Source organism: Crocodylus porosus, unplaced genomic scaffold (genome assembly GCF_001723895.1).
Source record: "Crocodylus porosus isolate Cpor-Errol unplaced genomic scaffold, CroPor_comp1, whole genome shotgun sequence".
NCBI classification, from domain to species: Eukaryota; Metazoa; Chordata; order Crocodylia; family Crocodylidae; genus Crocodylus; species Crocodylus porosus.
This window is the reverse complement of record NW_017728928.1, coordinates 13,792,534-13,820,341: the sequence shown is the minus strand read 5'-3', so window position 1 is coordinate 13,820,341 and position 27,808 is coordinate 13,792,534. Positions and strand designations below refer to the sequence as shown.

Sequence of the window (27,808 nt, the reverse complement as noted above, 5' to 3'; positions counted from 1 at the left end):
CTGCCATTTCACTCACCCAGGTCTAGATCATCCCCGACCAGTAGCTGTCCCACCTCTTCTTGAACACCTCCAATGATGGAGAGTCCACAACTTCCCTAAATCAGCATTTCCCAACTTTCTGCATTCCACAGCACACTGGGTGAACGCAGTGGGAGGAGGCAAGCAGCCAGATGTGGAACGGGGAGGGGGGCTAGTGAGCAGCTGGACGCAGGGGGGTGGCAATCGGCAGTGGATGTAGCCATGCCTCCCCAAGATTCCACGGCACATCTGGACATATCCGACAGCATACTAGTGTGCCGTGACAGATCAGTTGAGAAACGCTGCCCTAGATAGTCTGTTCCATTGTGTCACTAGTCTAATAGTGAAGAAGTTTTTCTGGCTGTCCAATCTAAACTTACTGTGCTGCAACTTCAAGCTATTGGTCCATGTCCTCCTCTCTGCAGCAAGAGAGAAAAGGTACTTGGCCTTCTTCAGAAAGGGATAATAAATCTGATTTTCAAAAGGTACCCAGGACCCACAACTTTAGCTGCCATCAACAGAAGCTGTTGGTATTCAGAACCTCTGAATATTAGTCCCATGCTACTTGCTGAAACTGTGCAAGCATAGAGATGAAGAGATTCTTCCCAATACGCTCTACTGAAGCATAAGTCCCAGGTGAACATTACACACAAATTCCTTTAATAAAAGCACCCTTTTTAAAAGCAAATCTCATGAGAAGCATTAGCTTGGAAAAATGAAATTGCATGATTTTTAAATACATCTGTAAATCACTCATCATCATACTACCTAAGAATTAATTTGTTCATCCATATATTGCCATATAGAGTTGCTCCTAATGGGCTTTAGGTAATTAAAGTCTTTTTTCCATTGCTGATGTGTTGGGGTGAACAGATCCTCAAGAATATTAAAAGGGGCAAAAGGTAAATGTATCTGTATCTTAAAATAAAGCTCTTTATCCCTTCTGGTATTTTGAAGAAAATATAAATAAGAAAATACCAAATCACTGAAGATTTCCTAATGCCTCTCCTTTTTTATGATGGAGCCGTGTAAAAATATTGTATTTGAAATTACCGAATAAAAGGAGTAGATCTGAGGAACTAATATACAGCTAGATCCATCAATAATATAGATTGATTCAATGCGATTCCACGTCCTGAATATTCCCTTTAAGTTTAACTGAACAATCAGAATGATTATGTTAGACCCCTCTCCTATTTTATATTCTCCTCCATCTCCTTCCCTTTTATGTTTTCTGAAACTGACCTATAATAAGCTTCTTGCATCTCCTAACTCATCTCCTTCCCTGACAAATACTTAGGTTCATTAATCCTCCTATTAATATTTTCTGACCTCACAGCAGAAAATCAGGGTGAACTCAAAAAAACTCAGTGTTGTTGTGCCATTTAACTGCACAGACATGATTGTGCTATGTGAGGATTTTGACTCATGACTGAGAGACTCGCCACTTTGACAGATGCAGAAAGGCACAGGATTCCTTTATTTCCACAGAAAGTTCAACTTCCAAACACACCCAAGTAATTTTTGACATTGCAGGGAGATGGGGGACTAGAGGATGCTTGGGCCAGGGGGAAGGGGACGACTGAAACATGATTTAAAATCAACTTTCTTTTAAAATAGAAGTCAACATGCCAACTGGCCTCAAAAAGGCTTGTAGTTTAAACGATACGTTGCTAGAAAGTAGGAGATGATTAAAACCAAGAGAGATACTAAAAAGGCTCCCTTGGTTTTCAAATTGCCTCAAATTCACTTTGTAGTACTTGTAGTTAGACTTTGACTGCTAAGTCAGCTAGGTAAATAAAAAGGAAAAAAAAACCCCAAGATGTGTTGCATCTGTTGCTTACATTATCTCCAACTTTGCCGCCAGCTTTGTTTTTGAAGAATCATCCCCAGCTATATGGAATAATAAAACTAGTTTATATCAGTCAGGTTTTTAGATATTATTTCCTCATACATATAAGCACATGCTGAGCATGCAGTAACAAGGTGCTGTTTTACAAGTATTTTGACTGATTCCAAGTGTGGTGTAAAAAGGTATATGGGGGAGGGGGGGGGGGAAAAAAAAAATCAAATCACAAACTATCTTTACTAACAGTAAAACTAACATAGGCCCCAATATTGCACCTACAGAAGTAAATAATTAAGCATGTTAGTAATCCCAATGAATTCAAAAGGAAAACTGAGGTGCATAAATATTTGTGGGATGATAGCCATGGCTTTATGGTTCTTCATATACTGTTATCTGGAGGAACTTATGGAAGGCAAGCTAATCTACGACTTCATCCTGAGAAATGCTAAGCTCTCAGTACCCATGAATATGATTGAGAGTTACAAGTGCTTCTTTGCAGACCATGTCTTGTAGGAAAATATTGTTCAGATTATTGTAAAATCTTTTACATCATCCCATAACATGCAACTTCTCCTTATTTTTTTTAAATTGAGCCCCCAAAAAATTATAAGCTATAAAATAGCAAATCAACAAACCTAAACAGTTAAGAACCCAGGAACTGAGGGGCACAGAATCAGAAAGAAAAAAGTTCCCTCTATGATACTTCTAAAGATCATATTGCTACAAAAGTCCTCGGCATGGACTAGTTTCTCATATGTAGATATGTGCCACAACATAACGTATTTAACAAAATATCACTCACGTACAGGAGTGATTTTTATAATAAAAGCATTTGTAGAAATTTGATCTGTGTAAAAATAAAATAATTTAAAGGTGAGGAATGAAACTGGAATCTTTGTAGTGCACAACCATAAAGAGTGACAGAGAAATAGGCACTCAAGAAAGGGATGCATCAGAACAAATGTTTTCAATGCACAGATCCCCATTTTTCCTTCCATTTTCTAATACCTGATTTCTGTGAACCTGCACATTGACCTTGGTTGATTAAAGCAAGAAAAAGAGCCTTTTAATTTTTGGCATTTTGTTTTTCCATGTTTCACTGTGGCTGCTCCCACTGGTTACACTGACAGGTTTAACAGTCTTCCTTCATCCTTGCCTCTGTGGTTTTATCTTTTTACCTTTTCAAGTCATTTGAAAAAAAAGGTGTGCAGGTATCTGCTCACATCAGACTGATGGAACACCTGGATCAAATGCTGCTGTAATCAGAGCCACGGGCAACAAATGCTGGTGCTTCCCACTCCACTGTAAAGAAGGATATTGTTCCAAAGAACCCGACCACCACCATGATCAGAAGCTGCCACTGGAGAAGCAGGTAGTTGCTATAGAAATAGGCAACTGCAGCACAGATGGACTGAAAGAGAAACACAAAACAAAAACTGTCATTGAATCATTATTATATGATGGAGCTACTCTATGCTGATGATCATCATCGTTACAGAGACGCATACAAACTGGCGTGTAACCTGCATTTATTCTGGGAACACATCCCTTTATCAGGTATTCAATTTAAAAAGGCTTCACCATACTTTTACATGTTTTAGTAGGCTGCACAAAAAAGTTATTAGTTTTTACTTTAGCATAAACGTGGCCTTCCCTAGAAGCGCTAAGATGATACAAATGTAAGGGTTTTTATAGTATCATGTGTACAGTTCTCTGCTACTGCAACTAGTCACCCTTGTACATAAGGTATACAAGGTATGGGCACAACAAAGCAATGACCTAAGTAATCCTGTTCAGTATAAACTGCTTAAAATGAACTCTGGTAATACAGACAGGTATCTAAATAGTGTAAATGGCTTCAGCCATTTGCCAGATCCCATTGATTTTAATACTGAAGGCACCAATTAACCTAAATTACACCTGAGCGCTCATTTTTGTGGGAACTGTCTGTGTTAAGCAATATGCATAACTGTTTACACCTCCTTAAGACGCCTTATCTTGTTAGTTGGGGTGCCTTGTCACTTACCAGAAGCCTTGACAGGACTTAGCACTACACTGATAGGACTGAAATGGAGTAAGAAAATTAATTTGTCAGGCAATTTTCTGATTGCCAAACAAACCTGCTATATGACTAAGACTGCCTTAAGCACCAAAAATATATGTGACATCACAACTGCAAACTGTCATATGTTGCTGCTTACTTGCATCTTTTTAAGGAGTCAACTTTGAACCAATACATTTTCTTTTACCTACTTCCCATTCTCCAAAGATACCTTCTAGTAAATAAACACTGACATAAAAAAACAAGAATCTATACATCCAAATATGCTTCTGACATTAGAACAGAATCCAGCATATTTCTAGCTCACTCCCAAAGATCTGTGAAAGCACGATAGCAGAGAACAACACCGACTCGGAGGTGGCCTATTAGCTGAACAAATTCTTTTGGACAGAAGATGGAACAGGCTCGCATACTTTCCAGGAAGGATAGTTTAAAAATTTACTGATCCCATTAAAAAGAAATCCATATTTCAACAGAATACTAATAACCCATTCAATCAAATAACAACCCCACACACACAGTCTGAGTTTGCTGACCAATACAATACCTGGACAAACTTAAAGATGGCAAAGGCTGGAGCACTGTCTTCTGAATAAAGGAACCCCAAAATACTGAGCAGTTGGGTGTTAAAGCAGCTGTCTCCTAGCCCCAAAAGGAAACTGCAAAAAATGGCCAACTCTTTGCTGAAGAAAAACATGAAATCCAATTTAATAGCAATGCACAGATGTAGCATATACAACTACTGCATAAAATTGTCCTATGCACATACAAATCAAACTCGTCTGAAAATGAGAAGTAGAAAAGAAAGTTAACAGGATATAAATGTCAGTGGACAACAGCTTAGGGGGGTGGTGAGTGGGGAAAGACATTTTTTCTCCCCCATGATTTTCCTAGTATGGAGGCCTAAGATTTTGCTAATGTTACAGTTGATTCTACATTAGATTGGCCACCACCTGAGATTGCTCCTTTACTGCAGATGGGAAAGCATGGTAGGCTTGATGGTTGCAGGCACCAATGCAAAACTGATAGAAAGCAGGGCAGATGTGCACCTTACAGACTAACTAAATCATATATTGAGATATTGAGAGAGCGAGAGAGAGCGAAAGCATGCACCAGGCAGAGGAAGACTACAAAAATCTTCCAGATAAAGAAGACTTAAGGACAACTATCTTGCTGTGGGAATTTTCACTTGCAGTTAAATATTTTCATACATTCTCATGAACTGCTATGCTTGCAAATGACCAGTTGTATTTAATCATTGGATTGCTTTCTCACAGCTCATTCTTCCTGGCCTATAGGATGAGCAAGATGGTAGAGCAGTGTGCCATAAGAAAGGGAGAAAAGCAGGCACTAGGGGGGCAGACAGAAATTACATTTGTCACATGATCAGCCCCTTGAAAGCACTCAAAAAACCATGCCCTAACAAAAGAGCATGGCTGAAGAGGCTCTGCTCGTGTAACAAATTAACCCTCATTATATGAGGGTGTAAATGAAGATGCTCCAAAGTCTGGAATCTTGGGGCAGTCTTTCCAATAGCACAGGCTGCTTTTCCCAACCCGCCTAAATGACACCAATCAAAACAAAACAGAACCCTTCTTACCTTGGATTCATATAAGCTTGGTCATTTGTCCCCTCAATGGAAGCAATGGGAGCATTATTTGGCATGTTGAAAAAGATTAAATAAAAGGCTACAAAATGGACCACAATGCCCAGTGTCACAACTGGGTTCCTGCCAAAACGATTGTTCTTGTTCACTAACCCAAAGAATCCGCCACCTAAAAGAATGAAAACAAAGGCATAATAATCAGCACTGAAGAAAAAAAAATGTTCAGTGGGCTTCCAATAAATCAGATATTTACACTGTTCTTCAAGATGCTTAAAAAGGTACATTAGAAATTTGTGACCAGTAGAGTTGACCCCAGCCAGGGAAGTCCATTGACTGATCAGGAAATATGGACATGTCCTTTGGGAAGTGACCATGTCAGCTCTCTGAGCTGTCAGAGCAGTCACTGCAAATGGAAAGGAGACCTCTGGGCTGGTGCTGAGTGGGGGACTCCCTGTAGCGTTGCAGCTGCTTTACTGGTGTTTGCCTTCTTCAGTGGCATTGCAATGGCATACAGTAACAGCTTATGTATTTATTCCTTCATTTTATTTTCTTAAAGAACAATTTGATATAAAAATTCAAAAAATATGAACTGGAGACAATTAACTCAAAAAAAAAAAAACATAAAAGAAATGCTAAAAACTGCCTATTAACATTATAGGCAATAATCTTTGCTATCCTACAATTTATGTAGTCATTTACAGTGGTACAAAGTGAATGTAAAAGTAGCATTTTACATCCTCCTCTGCATTTATTGTACTTGTGAAAACGACTACACAATTTGCACTGTGGTAATGAATCACGGCAGCGTATTTTTGTTGTACTTTACTTCCTGTACATGAAATTTCTGCAGCTATCAAAAATATGTACCCCTTTACACAGCTGTACTGAAACATTTTCAATCATCTTAAAGTCTTTCTTTTTTATCCCTACTCTTTAATTCTTTAGACTCACCTAAAATTTCTCCTATGCCAATAAAAATACCAGAGAGTCCAATGAGGCTTTTCTCATCACTGCCAAATTTATTCACGGCACCAATACAGGTCCCATACACTCCAGAGAAGAACGTTAATTCCAGTCCTTTAAGAAAAGACAGACAAAAGGTAAAAGCTGTACTATTATTTACGTACAAATGACTTGCGTCTAAATCAGGGGTTCTTAACCTTTTTTGTGCCATGGACGCCTTTGGCAGTCTGGTGAAGCCTATGGACCCCTTCTCAGAATAATGAGCATCTGTAGACAGGAAGACTGCGATCACGTGCAATCTAGCGGCGGGTCTAATAACTACTGTAATTTTGAAGTAGTGATGAGCGTAAACGGTATTTTGAGATACCTGCAACAACTGAAATGTGATATGAAAATATCTGTGATTTCTATTGGTGACAAAGTCACAGGTACTGCTAATACTACTGTGGTTTGTTGCCTACATTCTTAATTGAAGGAATGCTAAATTTCAGTTAGAGGTAAGTAAAAATAAAGATATAATTTTTTTCCCATCCAAGTTCATGGTCCCCATGAAATCTATCCACAGACCCCTTGGGGGTCCGTGGACCCCAAGTTAAGAACCCCAGTCTAAATCCTCAAATTCCATAATCTCTCTCTCTCTCTAAAATAGGGATGGCCAACATGAGTCATGCATGCCACAAATGGCAGAAGAAACTTCTGTGTGGCACACATCAGACTAGGGAGGGGACAGGCAGCACAGAAGCAGATAGGACAGAAAGGGAGCGTCTACACTTGTCCAGATGGTGATGTTACTACTGTGCCATGCTTTAGTACTTCCTTTTAGAAGTATTAAAGCACAGTGCAGCAGCAGCCCATATTGCGCTGTACACCGGACACACGGTTATCTTTCACTTCTACTTCGCTGTAATGGTGCACTATAATGAGGGAGTGCGCTGCTACAATGAAGTAGCACAGTAGCTGCTGGTCACATGTAGATGCACATGGTTGCTACACACTCAAAGAGGAGCAGATGAGGCAGGGAGGGCTGGGCAGGAAGCAGAGGAGCAGAATGGGTAGGAAGGACCCAGCAGGAAACAGAACAAAGAGCAGGCAGGAGGCACTGGGCATGGAGCCAAAAGCAGAGCAGCAGGCTGGACAGAGGGGGGTGACTGAAGTGGCACTCCAGAAGACCACAAGACTATTCTGTGGCCTGTCTGCCAAAAAAAAAAAAAAAAAGTGGTTGGCCCCCACAGATCTAGAATATCAGGTGTAGTCAGGCTAGCTAGGGTAAATTCCAAGCTGTGTAATGGAACAAGCATTTCTTACAAAATTCCTGTAACTCAGAACTCAGCAACCACTTTATAAAAAACTCCATGTCATAATAATCATAGCTAATGTCATATATGCACATGGGGTAAAATTCTGGTCCCACTGAAGCCAATGGAAAACCTTGACTTCAGTGTCTTTGGTCTTTGACACCACACATGATCCCTAAGAAAAGCCTGACAAGATAATCACACAAGTATTTTGTATGAATAATTTGGGAAAATGTGAAATATCCAACTTGAAGTTGGTTTTAAGTTTATATGGTGGGGAATGCCAAACAAGAAGCTGCAGTAATACACCTTAAATGTCATTTGAGGTTGTACTACATAGACTTACTGCCACCAGCAACCAAGACAACGCTTCAATAATCTACACTGAATCCATGACTGTTTAACAAGTGTACATTACACATCTTGGAGCCCTGCAGGAACCTTAGGACATGCAGTGACTTTCACTGTGTTGCTGAGGTCACTGCAACACAGAAAGACGCGAGTCATTACTGGCTAGCTCTCAGCCTGGATAATGCCACTCTGTTTAGTTAAATTCTGCATGAGCATTCACCTGTACCATGAAGGAATGCAGCCATGATGTACTGCATCCATTTGTAAAAACATTTAGGATATATATTTTAATATTCAGAAACATTTACGAAAGGCCAAACGCTCCTAACACCTTTATAAAAGGTAAGTAACTATTGTAAATCGACCCCAATTGGCAGATGGGAAAACTGGCAAAAATACTAAGCTGACTGTCCAGACCTCATAGCCAACTAAAAATGAATTTAAATAGAACACAAAGTTTCTATCTGTGTTATATTCTTATCAACAGACCACTGCTTTTTGGACTGTTAATTCCTTCCTGCAGCAATTCTGTTCTTGAGTTCATAATTTTTTTTAAATGTGACATGTATGCCTAAAGTGCTTTATAAAGTAGAAACATTCATTAATACTTCCCTCTCAAAATTCTCTTAGGATATGCTATTCTTCACTTCTTGTCCTAAACTGTGATGTTATGTTGTCGTATGCTGCTGAATGATAGCTGTACTCTTGCCCAGAAGATGATGCATTTCAATGCTGAGCAAAGCGTTCCCTATTTTTTCAGTTTTTAACATGCTTTGGAAATTCTTCCAAATGTGTGCTGCGCAGTTGTTATACAATAGTATTTCAAGGAAACAATGATGAAGTATTTAAAGCTTGGTCTCAATATAGAAAAAAATACTATTTTTTCAAGCAATGGCATTCCTGAGAAATATCCATTGTGTCTCCAAATCTTATGCAGGAAATTAAAAATTCACAATTAAGCTCCTACTGTGTATTGCTACTATCAACCCACTTATAATTAACTAAAACTGGATAAATATGTAGACTAAACCCTAAGGCCACTGTTTTGTATAGTACTTTTCCACCCTTGCACTGTCACTAACATAAAGGTGATACAGATTAGTGAATAGTATCGGTTGTGCAATGTATATAATCCATCATATATAAATCAATTGGATAAAATGTCAGCCCTCAACAGAATCTAAAACAATGCAAAGAATTTTGCCTAAACAAATACAAAAACAGTTCAACAAAGCACCTATTCTTAATGCACCCTCTTCCCCCTTTGCTACTGCTGACAAAATGATATATCATCTATGGGTCTGGCAGCAGTGGCTGATCCTACGCAATATGAGAACTACAGAAGCTCACAGAGCAGTGAACTTTGGACAGCTTCAAAACAAACTGAAAGATTTTGGACATCAGCTGCTTTTGCAGCTTTGTGAGAAGCTGTACAATCCCGTTTTGCAGTACAGGCAGTAATGTTTAATATGAGCCAACAGATGGCAGCAGCAAGTTTTTACAAGTCTATTTTCAGGAAACTGTAAGGACCAGTTCCTGCATTAATCAGGGAACAATGCCTTTGATGGGAGATATGCAGAAGTAAGGACTGAAGAATCAGACATCAAGTAGTTTCTTACTTTGCACTACAGTAACACCTTCCGTCATGCTCCCAGTATACTGACTGTATAAGGGGGGGGGACAACCACTTTGGCACGTGTGCCACAAATTAAGCTCTGAACTCTCCCCATGTGCCACTCCAACCCCCTTTCCCTGCCCAATCTACTGCTTTGCTTTCTGCCCCCTCCCCAGTCTGCCTATGCCCCACATAGCCTTCCTGCACCACATGTGGTTGGCCACATTTGCTATGAAAAGCGAGTTCTTAGTTCAGGTTTTGATTTAAAATAGCATTTAAGACACAGCAATGTGATTTATCTGTCATTATAACCCAAACTATGAATATATCTAAGGGTCCCACTGTACTACGTGCCATACTAACAAGTAATACAACAGCCACCACTAGAACCAGTTTATGACAAGACACAAAATATGGATGAAATGAATAAGTGTGGGTAGGGGAAAGGAACAAAGTAACAATAAAATTAGCACGTCACCAAGTGGCAGTGCATTGTAAGGAACTGAGAGAGGCAAGTCTTAAGGAGGGATTTGAATAAAAATACATTGGTCCCTTTACAGACTCTCCCAGGGTTATTTCCCAAGTATAATGGATGGAAATTGTTTGCATAAGGGCTGAATATTGTGTTATCCTACTGTTCTGTTATCATGAGTAAGCAGGGATTTGAAATTTCTATTTTAAATCACAGTGATCTTCACTCAACTAAGTCTACCTCCTCCTCTGAACATAGAAGACGGCACAGTTAAGATTGCTAGCTTTTAAAGTAAGTTAAAAGTAAAATGACAAAGCCTGAAAATAACACACAGAGACAATCCAAGCAAGGAAGTATGCTGCTGCTAAAGAATGTATTTAGCACTTTATTGTAGCAACATTCATTAGCAATAGTTATTTCAGAAGGCAAAGATTAGTAGCTCCCTCAGTGCCTAGGATATCTGATCTGCAGGCTTAGTTGTTCCTCACTCAGTATTTTCACTAATAACCATGGCACATAAAACAGGGGTGAGCTAGTGAAATTTTCTGTTGATACACAGCTGGGAGGCATCGTCATCAGCAGCAGCAGCAGCAAAGTAAAATCAGAATATCATATAGGACTAACTAGATGATCTTGGGGACAAGAGTAATAGAAATGGGATTAACTGTAACAGTACACAACATAAGGTAATGCAGTTAGGGACTCAAGAATTCCTGCTGCAATGGGGCAGCTCATCAACGGAAATTGACAGGAGACCCCTTCCCTCCACACATGATCAATCACAGGATTGCCATGACCCAACAGTGGGATGCAGTTGTGGAAAAGGCAAACAGAATTCAAGGATGCACTGGGCTAAAAATAAGTGTTTCTTTCAAAGATAAAGAGATATTAATGCTATTGTACAGAATATGGGTGAGATTTCATCTAGAACATGGTGTATGATTCTGGCTCCTCCTTGTTTAAGAGAGATAAATGCATCCTGGGACAGGTCCAGAAACATGCTATTAGAAAGATGCTGGAAGTAGACAGCCTATTTTATGAGAGGAGAGTAAAAGACCTTGGCTTGTTCAGCCAAACAAAACAAAGGCTAAGAGGGAAAGCAGGAATGGACCCAAGAGATTTCTGAGTGCTAACCAAGGAGACTCTGTCCATTTGCCTATGCTGCTACTCCATGCTAGGTTAATGTAACAATTTATCAAAGAGAGAGGTTCTTGAAAACAGTAATGGCACTCCTGATACATGAATTGGTTGCTGAGGTCCTGAGAGACCATGATCTGACATGGAAGGGGAATCTACAATGAGTGGTCACTCCTTAAGGACGTGATCCTAAAAAGCACAGGGGAAGTCCAATCCAGACTGTAGGAAAGGTAGCAAAAGGGCTGGGGACCCCCTTGGCTCAAGACAGAACTCATGCACCTCCTGAATCTGAAAAGAGAAGCTTATAAAGGGATGGAAGTCGGGAACTACCACTAAAGAGGATTATGTAGCACTGGCCCGCACCTGTAGGGAGTGGACCAGAAAAGCCAAGGCTGAAACCAAACTCAAACTGGCTATGGGAATCAAAAGACAATAAAAAGACAACAAAAGCAGGTACCAAATTTACACATGAATAGCTAAATGCCTTAATGAACGTGTAGACGCACTAAGACACATTAATACTATGTCAACCGACTTTGAATTAACTTTAGTCCCAAATTGGTCTGTGCACTGCATAATGTGCCTAAATTGCCTTAATGTGCATTAGGCAAATGTGCAGTAAGTTTAGGCATGCATAAAAGCATGTGTAGGCATGCCCACTGTCTGCTAGTAATGTACAGAGAGTGAAGGTGCCAGTCAGTAAAGTGAAAGTGTCTCAGCACATCTTTTAAGTTAAATACAATGCCTATGCCCCTCCACCAATCAGTGGTGAAGGACGGGGACACCAGGAAATGCCTGCAAAACACAAAAAAAATAATCAGCACTTCATGCTGTGACCAAGCTGCGAAATTGCTTTGTCTTACTGCAACTTAAGTAGACCTCTGAAGTGCCATGGTTCCACACTTTGGATCTGGCTCACAAACCAGCCCTGCACTTCAGGTTTGAATTACTTTGGTACAAGTGGCTACAATAACACTCCAATCCAAGAATTTATACTAAATTCACATTTTCAAGGTTTTCTTTGTACCTATGAGAGCTATGGACCACATTATAATGATTCTTATGCCATCCTGAGACTCTGGCAACATATACCCATGGTTCCTAGGCCTTACCTCAGCTTTGTCCAGGAGGCATCTGAGCCCCTGTAAGGGGAACCAAGTCTGACATACTGATCAAAGCATGCATGGTCACACATTGAACATCTGCATAATCTACTGTGGGTAGGGTTTTTGTGGGTATTGGAATCTCAGCTTGGCAGAACTTGGCATATGGGGACAGCCCCATTTTTTTTATTCCCCAATTCAAATCCTGCCCTAACTTTAGTCAGAGCAAGTTTAAACAGTGCTGCTTAAACATATAGCACTTCTAGAACTGCAAACATCAATAAAATTAATTCAGTGACTACAACAGTAGGGAAATCTTACAACATTTTCCTAATGCAAACAGGACATTAAGACAAGGATTCCAACAGCAATCTCCTACACCTCATTACCAGCTCATTGCAGGCAGTATTAGAGGCCTCATCACCTACAGGTGTTTAATTAGTTATTAAAATTCACTGCAATTTAATTTCTTTCTAGCAGGATTCAACCTGCCCAGCATGGAGAGAAACTGTATAATAATCAGATTCATAAAACATGTGCAAGTACAAACTGGTTGACCTGGAACCAACTCCAACCACTCTTATTAAACCCAATGGTGTTCACAGGGTTTAGACCTCTCCTCACCACAAAAAATCCTACAGAAGACTTTTTCCAGAAACAGAGTACAAAAATATTATATACCCAAATATACTACTAGGATACTAAAACACAAGAATCCACTATCAAGGGGCAGGCAATTAAAGTCCAATACAATTGGCTGACAATTTAATGATTGTGGTTTTTTACTTCATTACCTGTATAGGCTGTTGTAATACTAAGAAGTAGAATCTCTTTGGTGAGGCAAAGCTTCATAGATCTCTCTGGAAAAAAAGTAGAAAATCACTAACAATATTAAAGATAAGATTGTTTTTAGACATTATTTTCTAATCTTCATTTTACAATGTTTTTATTTTAAAAGACTGAATACATTCTGGATTGAATATTTCTAAATGTTTGCTAGGCTAAAAGCACTAATGAGTGGCACACATTTATTAATTGATTTTTTTCACATGTTGACCTTTAGTTTAAAAGCAACTTTTACTTACTCATGTTGTTTCTCCAATAAGAAACATTTTTACTTCCCTGAAGTGGTTATTCCTTTTAACTTTCACTCCTACTAATGGCCCCTCTCTCCAAGATTGTCTTTTTGTGTTACAATTACAAGTGTGTGTGTGTGTGTGTGCGCGCGCGCGCATGTGGGGGGGAAATCACAAATTTGCCTATCACAAATAATAAGCAATAAAGGAAAGGAAAAAAAAAAAAAAGGAGGAGGAAAGACGGAGGTACAGAAGAGGAAAAGAAATATGCAAGAGCAACAATCTACTACAATTACTTTAGAATTCAGTTGCCAAATTGACTAACACAATTCCCTCCATGGATGCTACTTTGCATCATTTTGTTACACCAGGTTTCAACTTTTGGATCCCCGAGTTTGTCTACATGAAGATGTCACTGTGTAGTAAATTAATATATAACACACTAACAACTCTATCTATGCTCCACCTCCATACAGAAGTCCTTTATTTTTTTTAAAGAAAGACATAACCAAAGAGGGCTCTATTTTTGTAAGCACTATACTATTAAGTTGTAATAAGACAGGGATTTAGCTAGACTATAAATGCAATGTGAATGTAGTGAAAGCAGTATAAATTACCTCATGCCTTCTGCAAAAGGAAAAGCATGCACATAGGTAGTTATTACAAAACAGTTAACATGCAGCAAATTCACTCCCAAGCATACCTTGTACCGACTTGTTCCTCTCGTTATGCCGTTAGGGAGAACCAGAATTGTCTACATGATAACGTAATTGTGGAGTAAGGTGTGAATTTATAGCACTAGCTGCTATGTTCTAACTCAGCATGTGGACCTCTTCAAGCACAGTAAGTGTGAAAATGCTTACTGCACTTTCTTTGCTCTTTCTCTTGAATCCTGAGAAATTCAAGCTTTCATATCACATACTCTTTGCCTCAGATCATGATACTTCAAAGGAGACAAACACTACAGACGCTCAGACTGATCTGGGACATGAAGATACTGGGTCTTACTATCGTATTAGTAACCAACAGGGAAACTGCGAGGGTTGTTTAGGAGAATAAGTAAAGAAACTGAAGCTTCCCAAGGCTTGTGTGCAGTAGAGACAACAAGGGTTGGAAAAGATGCAGTTATACCAGTAAAACTGCCCTTTAATCGATATGGCAGTTTTTGCTCTTGGAAGGCTGGGATAGAAGTTGATTTTACTGTGGCAACTAGCAGAGCTACAATCCTCCATAACACACATTTACTATTACACCAATAGTGTTCCTAGTAAAGATATAGCCAAGACAATATTAAAATTGTGTAGAGGGAGGAAAGGCTGCAAGTCTGTTGCCTCGCATTCTCAAAGTTTCATCCTTTTTTGAACTGCTAATTAAAGTGATTTGCAAGTGTGCATGTATATGAACAGAATCATTAGTCTGTTTTAATATTTTCAGAAGTGGTTCTGAAGTGGAATAATACTTACTAAATGCATCCACTGCTCTTGTCATTTTGCTTTGGGAAGACCTGGATAAATGCATTTTAAAATCAGAAAGATAAACCAGAGATAAACCTGCCTCAGCATTGAAGCTAATTCTATTTTCAGTTTTTGTATATTTTCTTACTGGTTATTATTAGCTAGAACGCATTAATGTCTAACAATTTTTTTTTTGTGAACCTAAACCATTAGCTATAAGGTATTTGCTTACTTACACACATATTATATGGAAAAGTAACCTACTTGTCTCTGGGATTTTTTTTTTTTTTTTTTTTACTGGATTTGATTTCCTCACTATATTTGCTTTGGTCTTTCTTATGCCGATTATTAACAGCATATCTGTATCTGAAAATACCATTTCACGACTACTTTAGTGTTTCCATTTACCCATGCATTTATAATATGTATGACATCTAAGTAATTTGCTAACAATCAGCAGCTAAATTATCAATGAGAGCTTAAGACAGGGGTGTGAAACTCACCCTGGGCCCCAGACCAGATCCAAACCGCAAAGGCTCCTCCCAGGCCAGATCTGGGGGTGGATACCAGCAACTGCTGTGTGTCCACTGCCAGGGAAGAGCAGAGCAATATTTTGGCAGCAGCAGAGCCGTGTTCACACGGCAACATGGGTCCAAAGGCATGCAGCCACATCAGGCTGTGTTAGGGCAATGTGGGTCTGAAGTGCTACCATCCACAGCCATGTCCATCAGGGTCCAGGGTCCCCAAATTCTGCAGCAGGCTGTGCCCCACAACTTCCAGTAGCCTGCTGGACTACTAGCAGTCTGGATGGAATGGTTCTGGAGTCTGAATCCAGCCCACAGGTCATATGTTTGACATCCCTGGCTTAAGAGATCTTGGTCCGGTATGTGAAACAGCCCTTGCTATTGCAATAGCATGAAATCTTTTTAAACTATTGGACAGATAATCTGTCTACACTGTAGTTGATTTTTTTATGGCCGATTTTTCCAAATCCCACCTAAAAAGAAGCCACTAAAGTAATAAAAATTTGCTGCCCTGCCTCTAGCAACAAACTAAAATTACAAACTAGCTCCCAACCCCAGTTAGCTACAAATAAACAATCACTCTATTGTCCTCTTTAATTCAGGGAAGAGGTGTGGATAAACATGTTAACTTGACCACCAGATACAAATTCTGCTAGGAACAAGCCGACTTAAAAAAAATTCTGTGCTGGTAAGGCGGTCAGTTCTCTCTTGCAGGATAATTATTGCAGCCACAGAAGTTGATTAAATGTGTTCTTACAAAGGACAAAGTAAACATGCCACTTCAACCCGTTTTCAAATCTGCTGCATCTCCTGCATTGCTTCTATTCCCCAATCTCTTCCATGATCAGAGAGCAACAGCTAAGGTTTGGAGTCACTGGCCACATATACACAAGACTCTGACTGTGCAGTAGCATCACATCATGCAGTAATATCACATCCTCCCACTCCAGTGCTACTGCGTAGTAGTCATGGGCTACTGTGCAGCCAGCATCATAAAAAGCTGTTCCTCAGTGTGACTGAGCAGTAACTCCGGTTACTGTGCAGTCATTTAGTCCTTATTTATACAAGAACTAAATGGCTGCACAGTAACAACTGCTCAGTCAGCTTCTCGTGTAGACACGACCACTGAACCTAACACAGCTGGTCTGAAGCAGCAAAAAAAATTAAAAAAGAGAGACTATCATGGACAAATATATGCTTAACAATGGAAGGAGGAGGTCAGTGACTTCTTCTAATACTCTTCAATGGAAAAACACAACTTGTGCCCTATCCTACTCTCAAGGCAACTGCCTGTAAAGAAACCAAGTGATGTAATCCTCACTTCTTATGAGATGGTAGGGACTCTTAAAAATATCCTTAAGGCTTAATACCGTGTTCAAAACTTACATGCTTTGGGGTCAGAGAGATAAGCGAGCAAGAAGCTTTCCACAAAGGATTAAGAACACAAGTCTGGCTGAATGGTAGTGTGTTATTGTTTTAAGCACTTACAATGCATCCCCAAGGTTTTCATTAGTGGAATCTTCCTCCCCATGAGTATTTGACTCCTCAGGTTTCCGAATCAGAAAAAACAGAACAGTGCCCACAAGACTGATAACAGTTAGAGCAATGAAGACAGTTCTGCGGTCACCCTCTGTGGAAAAACAAAAAGATATCACAACTATGTTTGTCCTAACAAACATAGTTTATTGTCTAATAATATTGTCTAATTATTATTAGACCATAAATATTATTATTTATTATTATTTATTGTTTATTATTTATTAATACTATTTATATATATATAAATATTGTTGTCTAATAATACTTGTCTAGTTTATTGTCTAATAAACTATTTCTACCTAGCTATGACTTTCCCATGTTAAAACACAGAACACTTTAAGACAAGATGCACGTAATGCCTAGCATATAATTTGGTGCTGCCTAACTTACTGTGCACGTGGGACAAAATGTCCAAATGGCTAACAAATCCCTGCTTTAGTGCTGTTATACATACAGAGTGTTGGGCATGTCAGAGAATGTCACTTCCACTTATTTTTATTAACTCCTGTTATAGTCCCTCTATAGCGAAGGGCAAGTGCAGCTATTGTAGCACTATTCAGTACTGCATGCAAAACATCCTATTTCAAACTCAGAAGGATTGGAGACTACATCCCATTCTACCAGTGCTGTTCAGACTTCTAAAACAGCTTCCTTTCAAGACCCCAGGATACTATTGTTACACCATATGACACCATAAACAGCTGTAAAATCTAAAGGCTTTCAGCTGCTGAAATCTTACAGTTTGTCAAATGATACAATGCATATCTGGAGGGAATCATAGGATTGAAAGGCTCCTCATGGGTTGCCTAGTCCAACCTGTTAGCCAGTGTCGGATTCTTAACTAACAATTTATTCCATCGTCCTACTGTTCGGAAGTTTTTTTCCTGAAATGTAATCTACATTTGTTTTACTGTAGTTTAAAACCTTGTTTTCTGCCCTGCCTCTGAAGCAAAGGAGAATAATTATTTTCCCTCTTCTTTCTGGCAGCCTTTCCAATATTTTTTAATGTTGCTATCATATTCCACCCTTAATCTCTCTAAACTAAATACATCTAGTTCTCTCAACTTTTCTTTACACTCCAACTGCTTTATTAGCTGTCACTCACATTTGGATTATCTCCAGTTTCTCTATATCCTTCTTAAAACGTCATGCTTAGCACTGGACACTCCAGCTGAGGCCTAAGCAGTGCTAAGGAAGGATATCTCCTATGTATTATATGCTGTGCATGTTACTGCATTGCAAAGAATACGTTTTATGCACTTAGGGGCCCAAGGGCAATTACAATACCCATAACTGCATTTACATTTTTTTTTTTTTTTGTCACAGCATCAGAGTATAGAAGGTGCCTGCTGGTCCATATTCCTTCCGGAGTAGTTATTCTCAAGCAGAGTGCCTTGACACCCTTCCATGGGTGCTACAAAATGTCAGCACTGTTAGATGTGCAAACATGATTCATAAGATAAACCCAGAGATCTTGAATAGGCATTCACAGTGTTAAAAATGTTCTGACCGACAGTGGTCTTTCTGAATTCTGTGCAACAGAAAAATTGCTCTGTTGTTTTTCTGCACTAAAAAAAAAAAAAAAAAAAGAGCTGGCATTTTCCAAGGGGAGCCTCAAGCCAAACAAGGCTGAGAAACAGTCTGAAAAGGCTGAGAACCACCGGCTCTAGAGTAAACAATTTGTTTGGCACAGTGAAGTTGTTGCTGCAGAAGCCCGTCTGCCATTCACCAAGCCCAATCAGGCAGAAAAACTGCTGAGAAGTAGCTAATACTGGTTTGTGATTGAGAAACTGACTAACCTTTGAACTCCTAGAGCTCAATCCTAGAGATACTGCCTATGCACTTGTAATGAACTTTCTAGGGGCTCAAAGGGGAACAGAAATAAATGCTATAAATTCCTTAAAAAACTGTGAAAGAACCCAAAACAAGAATGTAGGGGTGTAAGCTTAAAAAAAAAAATTGTATTACGTATATGTAAACCTACATGTGTAAACTATTCTTGTAGGATCCTGAATTAAGATCTAGGAAGGAAAGAGAAAGAGGAACCAATTTACAAGTGCGGTGAAATATTGTTATAATGCCATTAACCTTATAATGAAGTGGAGCAATAGTTTCAATATAGGATCGAGGACTTTTACACCACTTAAAAATTAAGGAAATCTTTAATGCGAGTTCCACTATAGAGTTGTATTCTGGGAAGATTTGCAGGGTTATTTTAATGTAAGATGCATACAACTTCTAGTACTTCAAATCTAGTGTTCCCCAGTGCTTTCACCCAGTTTTAAGCTTTTACTTTAAAAAAAAAAAAGGGGGTTGAACCCATTCAAAGGTTGACTTTTGCTGTACTATTAATCCAGCCTGACAAAAACCTAAAATAGCTCTCTACCCAGCACAGTCTGCACCTGTGTCTCTCAACAGGGTGTTACCCTGGAAGCTTGATAATGGTCATTTAATAGTCACCATTTCACTCTCGACTCCTTGTGCTGTTTAGCAAAAACAAACAAACACTCTCAGACAACCTTGCCCCATATCCTCCTTGGTTAATAAGACTGTATATTCTATCCAATGTACAGGATTTTATATGGAAATTATTCTATTAGGTATTTGATAGTCTACTACAAATGAACTTCTTACACAAGTACAACCATTAGCTCCATTTAAAGTTCTAGATTACGCCAGTTACCTAGGTGACTGCATTAAAATCCAGATTTTATTCTAATCTCAATATAATTAAGTGAATGTGTGGCTTACAACCACCACGTACAAAGCCCTTCCCCCCATTTTACAGTAAGTCAAGTGTTAGTGGCCTGTGTTGTGAGGCCCAGGTTCTACTAGCTGCCACTTTCACCTCCGAGTAACATGCACACTCTGCTCTAAATCCTGTATTTAAGGAATTTGATATATAGTAAAATATAGAATGTAACAGACACAATAAAAATTAAAATTCCAACAGAAAACAAACTTCGGTGAGACTGAGGGCTTATCTGTATGGGGTAGTTAAGCTGGAATAAGACAAGGTATGGATATTAAACAGAATAATTTTCACAAAACTCCTCTATGTCAACACGTTTATTCTAGGATAAGCATATTCGAGTGTGGAAATATTCCTGAATACTTATTGCAAAATAACTTATTCTTCAGTAGCTATCCTGAACAATTTTCCTGTTTAGATAAACTCCAAAAAGCAACAGCCAAAAGGAACAGCGGCAAAAAAATCACAGATCCTGTATCATGGGGGTGTACCTACTAAAACCAAAATACCCTCTTAAAATAAATAAGGAATATATCAACTAAGTTACAGAGATTGCATGCCATTTTCTATGTTTCTGAATGCTCCCTACAGAGAAGTAGCTATTTTTACAGTGTATAAGAAACATCAAAATAAATCATACAAACCTGATATATGGGTTTTTCCTTGCCAAGCCAAGTATATATAGAGATTTCCAAAAAACAAGCTGTGGACATCAGAAAAGGGAACACAGGAATTTGGTATTTATTATGATAATGTAACATTTACAAAGAATAAAATACAAATAAATTATAAATACAAAGTATAAGGCACAGCTGTGAAAAAGGGCTAGAGGGAACCTTTCCTCATACTGTCTCACTCCTAACCCTACAGCAATAATTTAACATTAAATTGAGGATCCCCTTTCATGAGGCTACTCTATTTGTTGCAAGGATCCAAGATAGCATAAGGAGTACAGAGGCGGCAAACTCAGGTTATGGGTTACCCTCTGCAACATTTGGGGGCTGGAGAGGTGAAAGAGCAGCTGACCCAAAGCTGCAGAGATCAGTCTTGCAGTGCTTCTTCCAAGGGGCCATTCTTGTTGCTTGAGGCCTGTTTGAACAATGCTGGACTGGTTGGTGATCACCCTGGGAAATTCTGAGTGTCTAAAGATAAGTTCCTGAACATCTAGTGATTCTGAACAGTGATTCACTACAGCCCTAGAATAAAAAAGTTTCCTTCACAGCAGACAATACATTTTACTCATGCTGAAATAGCATCAGTTGTGCTTCTGGAAACTACGACAAAATGGTGCTTTTCTAATCCCTGAATCTGCTGCTCACTGCAGTCTACAATGATCACCAATATATATTCTGGACATGAGATATTTTGGCTTCTCTCCTAACAGGCATATGCCTCAAGGCTTATGTTTCTATACCAAACAGTGGGGATGTTAGCACACCAGAAGGAGAGGCCTGCAGTATTTAACTTCTGTTTATTATTAAGAATTGCACAGCACTAACAGAAATGTCATCTCCAGCTTTTCCTTCTGTTTCATAGCCTGTGAGCATCACTGAAGTACTTTCTCAGAATAAAACGTCCCTTGCATGCTCACTATACAAACAACAAGAATGAGCATGAACAAATGGATCAATTTAACCAAGGAAAATTACCTGAACTGTAGAAGTGCCCAGAATACTCCACTATTTCTTCCAATGGTGTTTTCATCTGAATTTATTGTTAGGCAACTTCCCTGTGCAGTCCAAAGTACTGAAATTCAAGCAAAAAGTTACTTTTACTTCTTGTTGAGCATCTGAGAGATATATATGAATGTAGTAAAGAAAAGCAAGCAGATACAGAATAACTACAATACTTACCAGCAGCTGCTATCCCAATGAAAACAGAAGCAGTGTAGAAGGCCCACGTGAAAGGCTGGATAAAAACTGCAATGTATGCACTAAAATATAACAGGTCAGTTTATTATATACATACTAGATATGGACAATATCCAGTGTATTATGCTCTTTAAAAATTACAGATGCCGCTAACTATCCTCTAAGCTAGTTTTGAAAATAATCCAAAGTTTAAGAGGCAAAACAATTGATTATGCTAAAGATATACTGATACTTCTTTAATGGAATCATTAAACTGAGACTAGTGGTTAGTTCTTTACTCCAAGGTCAGCCAACCCTGACAGTGCTATGGAAATAGCAAGCTCAGTTTCTGGTGGGAGGGACTGCTTGCAAGTGACACCTTTGAAACTATATTGTGTTCTGCCTGGCCAGTACCATTTCATGCAAAATGCGGTACTTTTGAAGCTGGAGAACCAAACAGAAAAGCAGTTGCTGAACACGAAGCAGATATTATTGATTTAAAAAAGTATTACTTACCTATAAAATATACCACTAACAAACATGGAGATTTGTGGTCCTACTATAGCAACCACTGAAGGTGAAATGAGATTTGATGCAGAAAACACTCCATAAATAATGGCCATGCTACAAAAAGAAACAATAAAGATGAGTTGGAATTTAAAATTAAATTTGAGGTGCTGCTAAGTGTAACTGATTATTTTTTAACAAAGACTTTCAAATGATTCCAAACTATCGGAGTGAAATACACCCCTAGGAAAGGTAAATGCATAAGCTTTCTAATCTAGCCACCTTTCCCTTTCTTGTTAGTTACGTTAATATGTTTCACCTTATTTTAACAAAGAAACATTACTCTGTAGGGACCTCCTGGGAAAGAGTGTCCAGTTCCCTGAGATCACATTCAAGTACATCATGCAACTTTGACCATAAATTTATGAAGCCTCATCTTAAAACTAGTTTTGCCTTTTTTTGTCCCCACCCTTCCTCACCAATTTCTGATTCCTCGCTTAATTTTAAAACTTCTCATTCAGGACTGTCTACTACCTATTTTTGTTCCTGCTAACATTGCTCTTTGTCTTAAATTATATTGTAATGCATTATGGTAGTAAACAAGCTTCTTATGTGATTGCACAGTCCCTTGCAAGTAGGTCCCTGATCATGACTGGGACTTTGGCTCCTAGGGAAATGCAGTAGAAAGAACTGGTTTCCACAGCTCTGCAGTCTTAATTTTCCTCCTGTTTTTCTGACTGTTCTTTCTAAGCATCTCTTGAATGAAATTCCCCCCTGTAAAGTGATCGACACAGGCAGACCCTGTGCTCTGTATGGGCACATGGAAGCACACAGGCACAAAGGTTGGTAGAACCCTAGCCTTACTGAGCTGCTTCGTTTTCAGCAATGTTTACATTGTCTTCACAGCCTGGGTTAAAATCAAAGCATGCAATTAAGTAATGGCATTTCCCCCTAAATTTCCATACATGTGACTCAATGAAATAGTAAGGAAATCTAAGAGTAAATGAAGGCATTTAAAGTACAACAGCAATAAAACTTTCCTTAAATGTGTTTTAAAGAACAAATACAGCAGAACAATATAATCACTAGAGTATTCATGAAATCTGATAAAGAGAATTGGCTCTCTTAAAGTAAATAATAAGTAAATTACCTGGTATAGCCACTGCCATGAAAATCTGTGCTGTTTAAATTTGTGATAACTGTTTGCTGTGTGGAAAAAATTACAATATAGAGATAAATTAATATAGAAAATATGATGTATTTTTAAATATGAAAATTCCTGACACACAGATCAGAGTTAGAACTAATTATTAGTAAGTGCTATCAAGAAACTAAAAGCTGTGTGTATTGATATATTAAACTTAATAAAACCCACATGAAGGTTAATATTATACCCACTACATAGTTTGGAAACCTGAATCAAAGCTTGGTCAGACTTAGAAGCAGGGTCAAAATCAGGGCATCAGAATTTTGCCTCCCATTCCCTACTCTTGTTACTCTCGCTCTCTCTCTTGCTCATACTTCCTCAGCTTCAAATGTAGCAGCAAGGCTGTCTTTGTAAACCGCATTGATTAGTTAGCTAATGTAATGAAACTAATAAAGAAAAATATGTAAAAGTGTGACCCTGCAAAATTCAATCGCTCACTGTAATGTGTACATTTAACCTAGCATGGGGACAAATTCTGGTATTACACTCCTTGTCCATCTGAATAAGTACAGCAGAAAAAAAACACAAGCTATACTAAAACCAGACACTGCCTTCCTATGTCCTCCCTCTGCTGCCTTGTGTGTGTGAGAGTTTGGACACCAGGCAACTGTAATTTGAATCATGACAACTAAATCTTGATTCCTTCACTTCAAAACACTTGCTACCATTAAGTGTAACAGACGCTTGGAAGGGAGGAGCTATGTCTGAAACAATAATTAATACTTTGTGGCTCAGCAGTTCCTTTCCTCTACACTCCAAACCTCAAAGCATTTCACAAATTATTAATTAAGCCCTACAAAACTTCTTTAACAGAGAAGGCTGTCTAGCTCCATTTACAAAATGGAAATCAAGGCATAGAGGCATAAAAGGTGCACAGACATCTGCAGAATTAGGAATTAAACCCTTATTCCCCAAGTCCCTGATCAACCTTCTGCAATTAACTATGTAATGTAAAGAAACCTTCTTAAATCTACCAAAAAAAGTTGTAGGAAAAGAAAGAATCTAAGGCCCATAGCCTGAAAAATGTTTAGGTGCCTCCCTGTCACTGAAATCAATTTAAAACAATGACAGTTAGGCTCCTAAGGCAACTTTGAGGATCTGAACCCAAACATGGTAACAAAAGGATTATAATAAGCGTTGTAGTAAAAGCACAATCTTCTTGCACTGGTATGCTCATTAGTTTTACTTCCAATCTTGCATTAGGGAAAAGAGATACAATGGCAGAAAATTATTTACTGAGAAGCAAGGCGACTTAGCAATTCTACCAGTTGTGGCAGGCTACTTGTAAGATACTATATACAAATACTTGCAACGTCCAATTTGAAAAGAATGCAAGCCTAGGTATGACTAATTAAAATAAGAGAAAATAGGGACTATGGTTAAGAACAACAGCATCTTGTGGGGATGCTTTGAAGGGATTTACGTAAGAATCCCAGAAACATGTTAAGTTTCAGTTTAACCAAACCTCTGGACAGACAAGTGCCAAAGCAGCTATTATTCTGAAGTTCAAAGTGAAGCCGTTTAATAGGATACAGTCATAAATAGCCATGCGCTCTTTCATAATGGGACCAATTCACTACTTTACTCACTACAAGAAACACATTACATGTAGTAATGTGTTCTTTGTACTAAGTACCTATGTAGGCACTGTATAATATAGTCTCTCTCACACGCTGTGAAACCTTTTAGCAAAACAACCCATAGAACTGGGGTGCTAGGAAGAAAGGAGAAATGTTGGGGTAGTGATACAGGTTATATATTGATAGTTGAACTTACCGCAACATTTCCACATGTTTGGAAGGCAGTGAACATAAACATAAAAGCCACTCCTAAAATAATTATGTTAAAAAGCTTTTTCGATTCAGAGGACATTTTCTCTTTTCTTCAGACGTCAGCTACTGCCTGGAAAAGCTCTAGTTTTCTTTTAAAGGTCTCTTTTAAGTTCTGCTGAGAAAACAAAGCCATGAAGAAACCCAGAAAAAAGGTTATTTCAAGCCAATTGCTAAGTGGTCAGAAGTATTCATCACAAAATTAAGAGCTCTAGTACACTGCACTTAATATTAAATAAAGCTTATAGCAGTAAAGAACACTATAAACAATAGACTAAAGAACTGCTAAGAAAATTAAGATTCTCTCTACCTTCAATATGAAGATAATAGAGCAGACTGTAGTATATTACTTCGTGACATTGCTTCCCCCCGAAAGAAGTAGTTTTCCACCACTCGAGCCAGTAAGTCAGCTCACTTTTTGGCCATTGCTCTGAATCAGATTTTGGTCAAAAGTCATTAAATCACCTGACTAAGGAAAGAAAAGATACTGGTATGTACAAGTCATTTCCATTCATGCTGGACAGGAAATAAAGACGGTTTCACAATCCAGGTCAGCTGATCCAGGCTATAAGAAAACCTATGTGCATTATGGGAAATGCAGTTTCAGCACTTCTCCTCCTTAAACATGGCAGATGTTCAATATTAATAATCTGTTTGCCATTTCCACAAAAAATATTCAGTAACCACCAGGCAATAACACATCTGCCAAGAAACCAAATCTCTCCAAAATCTCATAAGAACACTGTCTTGACTTCTGCTTTCTAACATGCAAAAATAATTCAGAAGTAAAAAATGACAATGCTTAGTGTGTCCCCTCCATACAAGCAGAAGAAAAGGAGCTAGTTCATCGCTACTGACACAGGCACACACTCCCTTTCTGTTTCAGTTCCTGTCACTCACTAATTTACTCCAGAAAGGAAATAAAATGGTTGCCTCTGCAATCATTCAACATATAGCTTCCTAATGCCTCCAACATACACTAATTATTAGCAATTAAATACACTGATATCGTTATTAAGTTTTGTAAACGTTTTGAAACAGAAGTAACCTGTAAGGGCAGAAAATCCTTATCAAAAAAGCAAGCAAAGCAGAAAAAGAAAGTAAAGCAGCCTGCATTACTTGTTTTACTACTTCTTTTTATTGCACTTAAAAGTGTTTGTATTACAGGAGCATGCCATTATGATTGGGATCTCAGTGTGCTAACCATAGTACAAAGACAGCAGGAAAGAAATTCAGGTCCAATTTAAGGAAAATACAAAACTCAATAATTTCAGTGTCACCAGTATTTTATGTGTTTCCTGCCAAATGGGGCCTACCCAGAATCTACTACTCCAAAAACAGCCCAAAAGCTGTTATGACTTATTCAGTACTTCAAAGATTTCCAAACTATTTGTTTGCAAAATTGTCCAAGATTTTATTTTTCAAACTTCATTGTTACATAGGGAAGCCAATGGGACTACATACTCCTGTGACTACTGATTTGTATTGGCTTCAAAGTACTGCTCACATGGAGCAGATGGAAGGATCATTGCCTTGGTTACTGGACTAAGGAAAGACAATCTTCAACCCCTCTTCCATATAATTAACACTTATATTAGATTTCTAAGTGAGATGGCAGGGAGACTCCCTCAGCTGTTCTGATGGATTCATTTTAAAACAGATTTTAATCTCTTTCCCGATACGGAGGATTTTTACAATGTGATTCAGTAGGACATTTATAATCATGCTGCTGCTCTGTGAAACACATAGCAAAAAGCAATAAAACAAGAAACAACAAGAAGCAACACATTTACTTCCTTTAGATTACTGTTGCATGACATAGTCATATTCCTATTTTATGCCAAAATTACCTCATTACACATGCTTTCCACTCTTACACAAAGTATTTACTTAACAAAATATTGCAATAAGAACAATTAAAATTTCACTAACCACTTTCAAAATCTCACATTCACACCGCCATTACACTTAAAATTTGAGATCTCTAGAAAAGCAGTCTCTTGTCCTTTTCAGCTTATTTTACGTTTATTTAAACAAAGTAGTGTTATCAAGGACACAGTCATACACCTCTTGAATGCTTTGTGTAAGAGCTAGGTATTATGATTATTGTGTGGCTGGTATCATTAAGAAAACAATGTGGCCAAACTTCCCAGTGTTTCTCTATTGAACAGAGTTAAATGTGAAGTAAAAATTCCAAGTGACAATCTACACCAGCGAAGGTGCTACAGCACCCTGGGGTGCTACTGAGATCCTTTTAAGGATGTCACAAGATGCCATATAATATTCGCACTTAGTTGGGCCAAACATCTCTACACATGATACACAGGATAAACAGAGATTTCAAACACAAATCCATGGGTCACAAATGTTTTGACTGGGATGATCCAAGTTCTTGCAACAGAAAATTACTCTACTATTTTTCCCCACAGTCAAAAAGCAAGTAAAAGCTAAGAGATGGCATTTTCTGAGGGGTGCCTTGAGTCTAAGAAGTCTGACAACGACCAATCAACTCCTGCCATTGGTGGGAGCTACTCACTACAACTGGTATGGCCACTTCATAGTACTGGGGCAATGAGAATATGAAATAAAATGGATAGAA

At 38.5% G+C, this 27,808-nt stretch overlaps 1 protein-coding gene across 2 annotated transcripts; it reads right to left on the bottom strand.

The window, feature by feature from the left end:
- Nucleotides 1-655: 655 nt before the first annotated feature.
- Nucleotides 656-27,801, bottom strand: MFSD11 (major facilitator superfamily domain containing 11). Of its 2 annotated transcripts, none has more exons than XM_019542674.1 (14): nucleotides 25,520-27,801; nucleotides 25,157-25,327; nucleotides 23,324-23,379; nucleotides 22,183-22,290; nucleotides 21,670-21,749; nucleotides 21,466-21,562; nucleotides 20,461-20,519; nucleotides 17,014-17,155; nucleotides 15,011-15,051; nucleotides 13,266-13,331; nucleotides 6,487-6,612; nucleotides 5,530-5,704; nucleotides 4,477-4,612; nucleotides 656-3,278 (listed from the first exon to the last, which is right to left on the bottom strand). In XM_019542674.1, the coding sequence occupies exons 2-14, from the start codon at nucleotides 25,250-25,252 to the stop codon at nucleotides 3,114-3,116; spliced, it is 1,347 nt and encodes a 448-aa protein (XP_019398219.1). In that variant the 5' UTR covers nucleotides 25,253-25,327; nucleotides 25,520-27,801; the 3' UTR covers nucleotides 656-3,113. The 2 variants fall into 2 exon arrangements, with proteins under 2 accessions (XP_019398219.1, XP_019398220.1); XM_019542675.1 differs by having other exon boundaries at nucleotides 25,157-25,324.
- Nucleotides 27,802-27,808: the final 7 nt, after the last annotated feature.

Bases quoted from the DNA above. Each gene is read 5' to 3' on its own strand.
- MFSD11 (XM_019542674.1), bottom strand. From the start codon at position 25,252: ATGTCCTCTGAATCGAAAAAGCTTTTTAACATAATTATTTTAGGAGTG. The intron at 15,052-17,013 runs GTAAGTGCTTAA...GCATTTATCCAG, and splicing joins GAAAACCTTGGGGATGCATT to GTCTTCCCAAAGCAAAATGA. The intron at 5,705-6,486 runs GTGAGTCTAAAG...TCATTCTTTTAG, and splicing joins TGGCATAGGAGAAATTTTAG to GTGGCGGATTCTTTGGGTTA.